Genomic DNA, 10,604 nt, shown 5'->3' on the forward strand with positions numbered 1-10,604 from the left:
CTAACCAATACATAAATGTCCAACCATACAATGATAGATTTGTCATGCTCTTCGAGTCCCTTTTACGGATCATGCAATCCCAAAAAAGCACTGACTCAAAAGCAATTAATCACACAAATTCCTCGACAATGAATGAACTCCCAGGGATAGAGAAGGTAACAATTTATTGCCTAACATCTTTGTTTCTTCACAATATTTAATGGCAGACACTGCAGACATTTGTAATTGTCAGAATTTAGTCGAATGTAATGTCAGTTTTCATGCATCTTTATAATCTGCATGGATACTATAAAACCTAAATGTACCAAAATTGCATCAGGGTATCTAAAATGGCCATCATACATAAAGTTAAAATTGATGTTTCGTAAGGGACATGGTTCACCAGGTTTGTTCATGTTTCAGTATTTACAAGCCATCTGGTGCTGGATCCAGTCGAGATGTGTAGGATTCAGTGTTTTAACTTCAATTCCAGCGCGGGACTTAGGGATCAGGGGTGAAGCACCTGCTAGCAGCTCAGAGCTTTCCATGAGACGCTGCTGAAGAAGGGATGACACTTGATGTCACTGACGCCCCCCCCACCAGAACCCAGGCGATAGCCCGCATCAAACTGAAGCAACTGTGAAGCAGCATAATGGAGAAACACTGTAAGATAAAATCTCAACATGTATTGACACTGAGCATAATGTTCAGAAGAGAAGCCTGAAGTCTGACCTCAGTGAGCAGAGAGGCGGCGGCAGCGCTCAGGTGATTGGGGACGAGCAGCTGGGTGTGGGAGTGGATCCCTGCTGGGTGGAGCTGCCACAGCGGCTGCAGGCACAGAGAGCAGAGGGAGAGGGAAGTCAAGATGCAGAAATAACTGATACTGAAGATGTTTCTAGCGTGTAAGCTTACCATTCCTGTTAGGAGTTCAAACAGCAAAGCCCCAAGACTCCACCAATCACAAGCCTCTGTTATCCTGGACACGCCTCCAATTTCTGTCAACATACAGGGGCTGAGGTAAGTTGTACTCATGCACAAAACGTATGGAAATGTGTTGTGATGTCTTCCTATTACTATTATAATATGCAGTACTTTGCTTCTTATTCAGAGGAAAGTGAACCGACTTAATCTTGCCACTAGGTGGCAGTTAAACACCAAGCCAGAGGTGTGAAAAATATTCCGATTCTTTAGTAAAACTTTTACCTAATTTACCTAAGTGCTAAAACCCCACTGAACAAATCCATCATAAGTTAAAACCTTAATTTAACATATGTAAGTATTATCAGCAAATCAAGTATGACATGTAAAAGCGCTACATAAACATTCCCCCTCTGTGTGGAACAATTATATATCATGTATTAATAATACTGCTACATTAATTTAAATGTTGCATTTTACTGCTTTAGATGTTTAAGGTTGTGTAAATAGTAACACTTTTATATACTGTTGGTTAGTTAAGTCTACAGCATAGATCATACTTTAAAAGACAAAGGTTTGCCGACCTCCTGACCTATCTGTAAAGGTCAACTTTTCATTGGATAACAAAAACAGCCCTGCTTTTACTTTGCATTTTCATGCTGATCCAAGAGAAGTTTTGAATGATTTATTCATCTTTAAAAGTATGAGAATCTACCCATAAATCAACACTGAATCTTTCAGTTTATCACAAAGATTGAACAATGACCACATCTGGAAGAACATGTTAGGCACATGCATTAAAAACAGTACTTTAGTAAATATGCTCAATTACATTCCACCTCTGGGTTGAGCTTACAGTAATACATGTTTACCTGGAGCGCAGTACATCTGTTCCATGGCTTTGGAGCAGATCTCTGACTGAACCTCACTCCACTGTCCGAAAAAAGTCAGACACACTTTCCCTGTGAAGACATTGCGTCTGGTCAAAATCAGAAGTATGTACGTTCTCCACATGCATTCTCTTACTGTAATGATGAACTCACCGTTGCTGGTGAGCAGAACGTTTCTAGGGTTGAGGTCCCGACACAGAATGCCCTGCTGATGCAGACTCTCCAGAGCCAGCAGGACCTGAGCCCCCCAGACGTGGACCTCTGCTTCCGAGAGCCCCCAGCAGGTGTGCATGGCCTTATCTGCAGACCTGGAGGTTTCCACGGGGATCCTGGGCGTGTGGCACCATCCATCCACCTCTATGATATCCTCCTCCCCCTGCCCCCCCGATCCTTCAGATTTAACAGACACATCCTCCCCGTTCCTGTGGGGCGGGGCTTCAGCAGGGCCTGTGGAGAACCAGCTCACAAATGATCGCTTTTTCCCAGGTGCCACCTTCTCTCCGTGACTCAGCACTTCGCAGGCCTCCTCTACACCGTCATTTGAACATGTTTCCCCCAGAAATGTCCCCTGTTTCTCTGCTATGTTGTGGCAGAGGGTAGCCGAGGAGTGACAGGAGCTTTCTGAAGTGTCTGTGTGCTCAGAAAACACTGCTCTGTCTGTGCTCTTGATGACCAACATGCCCTCTGCGGTGGGACTGCTGTGCTCCTGCTTTAAGTCTGAAACTGTATCTGCAGAGCTGCCACTCAAAACTGATCCTTGGTTAGAGCCGTTGGTTTCCCACGATGCCCTGCCACGGATCTGGGTTTGGCAATGGAGAGGAAGATGCAAGATGGCAGGTGAGGAAGTTAGACTGCTATTTTTACATGAGGTCTGGTTTGTACGAGGTGATGTTTGTCCTGGCGTGCTTTTTAAAAGACAGTCAGTCACTGCATAGGGGTTTATGTGCTCAGAGTTGTGAGCTGGATCTGCAGCTTTCCAAGCGACTTCAAACTCTGCACTGCACTCTGTCAGTCCCATTGCAGCCTGTGTTTTGTGGGGATCTGACATGACACCGAGAGCTTGACTGACCCGAGAACAGGAGAGAGGAAGAGAAGGGTGGTCCTGAGTTTCACTGGGGTGCAAACACAAACTGGGAGCTGGTGTGTGGATGCGGGTGTTGGCCTGTGTCCTCTTCAGGCTAGAATTCAGAGTCAGCTGATCGAGCTTGGTATAAAACGAGGCTGCGGAGCGCGTGTTCTGAAGACAACCCGTCTCCTCGATGTAGGAGTGAGTGCCGCAGCTCTCCAGGCGCTGCTGGGTCTCGTCCCAGGACGTGGGGAAGTCTGTGTCTGGGCTCTCATCGCTCAGTTTCTCTGGGATCACGCGTGTGCTGCCTCTGCTGTTGTGCTGGTAGTCTGTGCTGATTGTGGGTGAGGTGAAGCTGGTCTTCAGTTTGATGCTGGGCTGGCCAGAAGCGATGCATTCTGGGTGTTCCTTGGCCTTCTCGTTCCGCAGCTTGTGCAGCTTGGAGAAGAGCTTCCCACCTGGGACGATAAGGGAAGAAAATATAGATCATATAAACATGTAGGAGCAGGTGCACTCCTAAAATAACGAACTAATAAATAGGTCGACATGAAACTTGATTTTTCTCTTTTATAAAACAAGGTTCATCAATGTTTTTTTGTGAGAAAACGACCTTTAAACTTGTGTCAATATGATTGCAAGACACTGCAGGTAAATAAGCCAACAATCTTAAGCGTATAGCCTAGATTTAACTTAAAATGTAACCAATTTAACACTTACACTAAGAAATGTTCTTAGTATTACAAGTTTCTGAAATGTTATGTATCAATATGCAAACCATGCATTAAAGAATGTGAATTTTTTGTGAATTTCTATGAAAACTTAAGTCACGAAATAGTGTGTTTTGTGAATGTTTTCTTCCCACTAGTCTAAAGGAACAAACAACACAGGAGGACAGAGCTATCCGCTCACCTTTGACATGCTCGAGATGCAGGTACACAGCATCCTCACTGACATAATATCTGAGCAGCTTAACCATGTAGGGAACCCCCTGAGGAATGATGGTTGGCTTATCCCTGCTCTCCCAGCTCGACTTGACCAGACTCTGCAAGAACACACACACACACACACACACACACACACACACACACACACACACACACACACACACACACACACACACACACACACACACACACACACACACATTGTCAGATATTTTAAATATGCACTTATTAATATGGAACAACGTGGTATTAAATCAGGCATGGTTACAAGAAAAAGAAAAAAGACTGCTTGGATTGCCCCTTTAGAGTTCAGTGCCTGTGTGTAACCAGGTCTCTATGGTCACTGAAATTGGAGGTGCACTTGCATACGTAGGCTAAAAGGGTGAGAGCTCTCAGGAAGATCAATGCAGGATGATACTGGGGGAGACAGGAGGGAGAGAGCTGGCTCGCCACAGAGGTCTGGCTCGCTGACAGACAACAACCCCCGAAACATATCCGCTAACACCGGATGGATCTTAAAGATGTAAATGTAACAAAGGAATGGCCAATTTTCTTACTCACTTCTGGTTTCCTTAAATATCTAAATATACAAGAAAACTGACTCACCTTCACGACAAACGTCTCCTTGTTGACCATGCTTTGGACAATCAGGACCTTTGAAATGAAAAACAAATCAAGGAGTGTCAATACTCAAATACATCACTCAAATGGAAACAATGGTGGTAAGTGTTTCTGTCTTACCTTATCAGTCACCCCCACCACCTTACACATCTCCAGGTCCTCCACCGGCGAACTCAAGTGTCTGATTGGACGGAATCTCAGACTGCTGTAACCCTGGTGAATAAAGCAACCCAGGAGAAAGAAATATTTGAGTATTTGAGATGAATAAGGCTATTTTGAGCATAACGTTTCAAAGTAGGCTAGGGCGTGCCCTTTATGTTCAACTTACAAGGAGAACAAGCAAACAATGCTGATACGACAATATTAGCCAATACTACGTGACTGCTGTAAATAGCTCAACCCTACATTTAGAGTTTAGCTCGACTTTTTGTGAATGACAGTAAAGGATGACAGTCTTACCCCTAAGTGAGAGCTTCCCTTCCCTAGGTTGTCCTGCAAATGCGTTATGAAGATCTCTTCAGCTCTCTTGAGATATTGGGTTGTTTTCCTCTTGACAGCCTCCCGACGCTCCTTGTTTGGGTCCACTATAAAAAAAAGTGAAGCTCTATTACACAATAATGCAAAGTAAAGTGAAGTAACTGCAGCTGTGTGACCCTGACTGGAGCACACCTCTGCTCCTGGGTTAAGGATTGGTTCCACACAGCTCACAAAGGAAAATCTCTGTTTAACCCTTGGTTTGTGACTTACTGTTTTTATTCTGGTCCACATGTTCCAATCACATGACTTGTGCAAACACTCCTCTTCCAATGGCTCTTTATCACAAAGTCTTAACCAATTGTGTGACAGACCAAATGTTGTCCACTTACGTTGAACCCCATTGAGCAGCAAGTCCACTCCGTTCTTGTAGTAGCTGAAAGCGGCCTCATAGTCCTCATTGACCTCGCTGTCCAGGGCCATGTGGATCTGCTTGGCCGCCTCCACCAGGTAATCTCTCTTCGCCATCGCTGCCTTGTTTTGTACCCGTCAAGGACCGGATGGGCCTGAGCACAACATGGAAAGTTAGAAATGACATTTGATTCAAACATGGTAGAAAGTCAAGTTGTGTCTTGTTGAATAAGAAACTGAAACCTAATTTTGAATGGTCGTAAACAAATCTTACTTGAGTTAACTTGGCACTTACCTTTGCTCCCTTATCTTATCAACAGTACACATCTCTGTCTGTTGTCACTGGGCTCTGTGTGTGTCTGCCCCCAGTGCATCTAAGGTAGAGGTCTCTGTACCAGAGCATGATCATCTGAACCAGTGGAAACAAAGAGTTAACCTCCAGACCAGCACAGGAAGTGAGTACAAGCCTGTGTCCACTATTTCTGAATGATGAATGGAAAGAAGCAGACTAGCAAACGTCCAAGATGACTCAGGTGACTCAGAGCACTGAGGCACATTGTCGTGTGTCTTTATAGGGGAAATAAGGTAGTCATGTATCTCCAACAGGATAACCTAAATGTTACACTGGAGAGGGTGTCCACACAGCAATCTGACTCCAAGAAAGATATGGTACAGTGTGGTCTAAATACATCAACCAAATCACAGGAAGTGGATTATTTCTAATACATGTGCTGACACATCAAATATTATGTAATTAGGTTTTGTTACATACACATGTATTGAAATGTATCAACAGTCAGACAGAGAAGGCTAATGGTGACTATAATAGCTCCCATTGATCTGAAATATAATGTTTCTTTCTCTTGAGGAGGGAATTGGCCTACACACTGAAACACAAACATCACACACCCCATCCTGGTTACAGTCAAGGAGGCGACATCATCTAAGGAGTGTTATGAAACGCACAGCGCCATCCCCAGTCTCCGCATCATCATCTTACTAGCAGCATGCACTCCCACAGCAAAACAACTGGCTATCAACCATGGTAACCATAGCACCGGAAACAGGCAGATACACAGCGTACTGTACCTGATGTGAGTGTGAGGCTTCCATGCCCCGGACCCTCCACCATCCAGCGGCAGCAGCGGCAGCAGCGGCAGCATCAGCAGCGGGCAGCGGCTAGTGCCTCCAGCAGCCTGACGCCCTCCTCTGAGGAGCAGGGAGCTGAGTCAAGGCTTCTGATTGGCTGAGCGTGATGTCACTCAAAGGTCCCATTTCACACAGGGCTCGTGCTTCCGATCCTCCAAACCTGACAGATAGTGGCAAATTTAAAGAGACAGTACTGTTTTTGTGTGCACTGACTGAAGGACATTTTTAACCCTGATTGTTTTACTTCCGAAACGCCACTGTGTTGTCTAATGACACATCCTCTATGAAATGTATAATATTATTGCTGTATTTATTGAATGTGTCCCATCCACTATGAATGGAGGTATCACCCTGCCCAGAATCTATAATCTGCAGGGTCTTGGTGCTCAGTACCAGATGGAGCCAGGCTCCAGTCACAGCACAAAGGAGAGTGGTTTCCTTCCCAAGGGAGGGCCGGTTTACAGGGGGGGGGGGGGTAAAAGCTTCAGCCTCAAGCAGGATGGTAGGAGAGGAGGAGGCCTGTGGTGTATCAGATGCTGTAACCTTATCTAAAAAGAAAGAAGGGGTCGTATTTAGTGTAATGCATATTTTATACCGGATGAACGTTTTTAATATATTAATACCTGCTCTATTATGCTAGAAATTGCCTGATACAGTGCTGTACAGGTTATACTAACACAATCAAATTTCCCTTATTTTTTGCCTTTACAGTTTCCTGATTAGCATCACCATCAGAGGATCAAAAACTACCAGTTACTTTCACTAGACTTGAGATATTTAATTTCAATTTCTCCTTTCAGTCAGTTTTTATTTTGATTAGCTGGGACTGTAGGGTAGGCTGAATCTTCCTGTTCCTCTAAGTTTGAAAAACAACATTACATGGGATGTAGGCCTACTGTGTTTACCTCTATGGTTTTTACAGTACTTGCATCTTTGTATTGTTGTTGTTAAAAATAAACACTGTGTATCTCTACGTGTATGGCACATGGACATCAGCTCTGGAAACCCTCACCCTTGGATCCATATTGCATTTGATTTAAAACCCTTCTAAACAAACTATTCAATTACAAATGTACAGTATGATAAATGGATCTGTCTACTTTCATTCTTATGAAAAAACAGACATGTGAATACTGGATTGAACATACTGGATCTTACTTTTAATGATATATAAGCACTTTTAATTGTTGCTTGTTTTAATTATCTAAAATGAATCTTCAATCGTGCCATTTCTTTTAATGTTGTATATATTAAAACATTGTGTAGCAGCATTATTTATTTGCATAAAAAGTAAAGGCAATTGACCCAATTTGAATGCTTCAGTTAGATTTTATTCAGGAAAAGACAGTCTATGTGATACAGTACACAGTATTCTGGACCTGCAGTGAGGAATTGAGTAAATACAGATTCATCGTATCGATCACTATACGTAGATCACAGAGAGGAGTCATCATTATTTGTCAAACCTCACATTGTAGGACACATAGTACACATAGTAGCCATTGTTGTACATGTAGAGCTTCTGATCGGTAGGATTGTAATGCAGGTTGGTGTATTTCTCCTGGAACTTTGAGAAGTGGATGCTGAGGTGTTTCTCCTCATTGGTCCTGGTGTCGTACGCATAGAAGATCTCCTCTGTGGTCAGATCCACTGACCTGGTGGCGTACATAACTCCACAGGCCATGAAAGCGTTGCCAGCCAACTGCTTGTACGCAGTGGTGCTCCACTCATTCTCAATGCCGAAAGATTTCTCATCTATTTTAGCGATGACAATTTTACCTTTGCTCGCCTCTGTGGCATACATTACCCACAAGCCATTTTCATCTGCTGAAAAGTCCATGTTCTGATGGGGCGAATAACTGTACGAGAAACTTGCACTAGCAGATGGGATCACTCTGTAGTCATATTTGGCAGTGGTCAGGTTCAGTTTGCTCATGCTGAAAGGAGTGTTGTGCTGGTAATATATGGTGTTACTATGTACAATGTAATTGTTACCGGTACCTTCCCACCCACTTGGTAAGTCATGGTGTTTCAATGCTGACCTCAGAATCAGGTTTTCATAGTTGGAGTATAAATAGAAGTCATATATAGAGTAACTGGTGTATGCACCGTAGAAGTACATTGATTCATAGCCTCTTACAGGTTTGGAGTCTTTTCCCCAGCCCCCATATTGATAACCTGCATTCAAATGAGCATTCAGTTGGACCACCATAGGCTTGCCAATGCTCATGATTCCTGTGCGGTTGCAGTTGCCTGGAAAGAAGAAAGAAGTTAAATTATTTTTAACCCTTACAATATAGCTGAAAATAACGGTTATATGCTCTTCCATATCAATTGTTTGGTCTTAAAAATATCAAAAATAGTAAAGAAAGTTCATCCCAATTCCTCCAAGTCCAAGGGGATGTCTCTAAATGTCTTGATACGTCAGTCCGAAACTCAAAGATGTTTAATTTGATACAAAACAGAGAAAAGCAGGACATCTCCATATTTGAGAGGCCAACATTTTTCTGATCTGTTATCCACCATCAGTTGAATAGTTGACTTACCAATATCAGGCTTGATTACATCATGGTCCTTCTGGCACTCCTCCAGCTTCTTCTGCAGCTTAGCGAACTCAAGGCGGATCACCTCCAGGTTGCTCTTGTCGAACGTCTCCAATTGGTTCACAATGAGGGTCATGTTACGGATCTGGGAAAAAACAAAAAAAACAAGTGTAAATGTGTTATTCTAATAAAGAATAAATCTATGTTAATTAAAAGTTATTAAGTAAATAGCTCTTTCACCTCAATATACAGACTGTCAAACATGGGAGAGGTGGAGTTGAGGGAGTCTTTGAGCTGAGACACCAGCACTTCAAACTCTCTGAGCTCAATCCTGAGGAGCTCAAAGTCCAGTTTGATGTATTTGTCAGCACTGCTCTCCAGCATGGACACTCTCACAGTCAAGTCTGACAGTTCCTTCAAGTAGCCCTCCAACGTACCCACATAGCTTATCATCTGAAAGAGTGAAGAATGGGAAATCAGCATGAAGATGTCACCAAAATATATAGAAAATGCTTGGAAGATTACGGTATTAATCAATCTGACTGCACCTTGTTCATCTGAATGTCCACCTCCAGGATCAGATCATGGCTGACTTGCTGCATGTGCTCAACCCGGTCTGCAGGGAAGGTGATTTTGGGCAGATACACGTGACAAACACACTGACCTGACTCATCCACTGAAGCAGTCACATTGCCGGACTCCCAGTCATGCACGGGCTGATAATCAAAAAGTAAAGATATTGCCGTTAAAGTTGATTATAATAAATGACCCATACCTCCTGCAAATGTTAAAGAAAGTTCACTTACAATCCAGGCCGAAGCAGGACTGAGCAGCAGCAGCAGCAGAATTGGAAGCATCTTGTCTCAGTTTACCTCTCAAGTGTCTCCTCTGCAGCCTTATTCCACACTTTTAAGGACAGCTCTTATCACTTCATCACCAACACCTTCTCTCTTCCCATAGTTGTTAATTGAGCTGCCTGGAACTTCAACACAAGACCAGCTGTTCATTCACAAGCAGCCCAGAATTAATGGCCTTATCCTTGTTTGCTCACAATAACATTTGAGGAAGAAGTCAGGTTTGATCAGAACATTGGGGTGTGGATGAGAAAAATGCCATTTGTTGAACCTCATAATCTTTATGGCCTGTTAGGTGAATGTCGCAAGTGTTAGATAGTCATCATATCCTCAGGCACACACTGTGTCAGGCTGTTTAATATAATTGCATCATTTATGATATATCCTGCTTAACAGGTCGTGTTTGTTTGTATAGTCATTACCCTAAAAGTCTGTTCTGTGTTGTGAATGAAATAATTAAATTGCTTCTTTGTATAGTTTACTCCACATTGTAAATTGCATAATCGTATGCATGTGACTTGTGTGGTGCTTTTAATCAGCGTAGTTCATGAGAAGGAGACACTGTGCGATAATGGAAAAACCTTTAGTAAAATGCTGACTTAAACTCCCGGAAAGAGATTCTTTGCAGTTATGACTATTATTATTACACATTATTATTAACACATATGTTGTATAGCTGGCGTTTTTATCCAACATGATACCGTAAAATTGAACCTATCAAGTGCAACAATTTGGAGTCAAAGACGTTTTTTTTT

At 43.0% G+C, this 10,604-nt stretch overlaps 2 protein-coding genes across 2 annotated transcripts; both read right to left on the minus strand.

The window, feature by feature from the left end:
* Nucleotides 1-145: 145 nt before the first annotated feature.
* Nucleotides 146-6,494, minus strand: rps6kl1 (ribosomal protein S6 kinase-like 1). The gene is made up of 12 exons (XM_034111697.1): nt 6,393-6,494; nt 5,599-5,712; nt 5,285-5,458; nt 4,878-5,002; nt 4,539-4,631; nt 4,404-4,451; nt 3,763-3,895; nt 1,941-3,311; nt 1,770-1,859; nt 892-974; nt 712-807; nt 146-616 (listed from the first exon to the last, which is right to left on the minus strand). Exons 3-12 carry the CDS (start codon nt 5,418-5,420, stop codon nt 506-508), a joined length of 2,286 nt encoding a protein of 761 aa, XP_033967588.1. The 5' UTR covers nt 5,421-5,458; nt 5,599-5,712; nt 6,393-6,494; the 3' UTR covers nt 146-505.
* A 1,411-nt stretch (nt 6,495-7,905) lies between these two features.
* olfm4.2 (olfactomedin 4, tandem duplicate 2) lies at nt 7,906-9,852 on the minus strand. Its single transcript, XM_034111025.1, has 5 exons — nt 9,802-9,852; nt 9,544-9,711; nt 9,236-9,448; nt 8,999-9,140; nt 7,906-8,705 (listed from the first exon to the last, which is right to left on the minus strand). The coding sequence occupies exons 1-5, from the start codon at nt 9,850-9,852 to the stop codon at nt 7,906-7,908; spliced, it is 1,374 nt and encodes a 457-aa protein (XP_033966916.1).
* Between the last annotated feature and the right edge of the window lie 752 nt (nt 9,853-10,604).

This window comes from Pseudochaenichthys georgianus, chromosome 22 (assembly GCF_902827115.2).
Source record: "Pseudochaenichthys georgianus chromosome 22, fPseGeo1.2, whole genome shotgun sequence".
Lineage (NCBI taxonomy): Eukaryota > Metazoa > Chordata > Actinopteri > Perciformes > Channichthyidae > Pseudochaenichthys > Pseudochaenichthys georgianus.

Coding starts and splice junctions, on each gene's coding strand:
- rps6kl1 (XM_034111697.1), bottom strand. CDS start 5,420: ATGGCGAAGAGAGATTACCTGGTGGAGGCGGCCAAGCAGATCCACATG. Junction 4,632..4,877: donor AGGGAAGCTCTCACTTAGGG/GTAAGACTGTCA, acceptor TTTATTCACCAG/GGTTACAGCAGTCTGAGATT. Junction 3,312..3,762: donor GCATCTCGAGCATGTCAAAG/GTGAGCGGATAG, acceptor TTATCGTCCCAG/GTGGGAAGCTCTTCTCCAAG.
- olfm4.2 (XM_034111025.1), bottom strand. CDS start 9,852: ATGCTTCCAATTCTGCTGCTGCTGCTGCTCAGTCCTGCTTCGGCCTGG. Junction 9,449..9,543: donor TGGACATTCAGATGAACAAG/GTGCAGTCAGAT, acceptor TCACTCTTTCAG/ATGATAAGCTATGTGGGTAC. Junction 8,706..8,998: donor TGTAATCAAGCCTGATATTG/GTAAGTCAACTA, acceptor TCTTCTTTCCAG/GCAACTGCAACCGCACAGGA.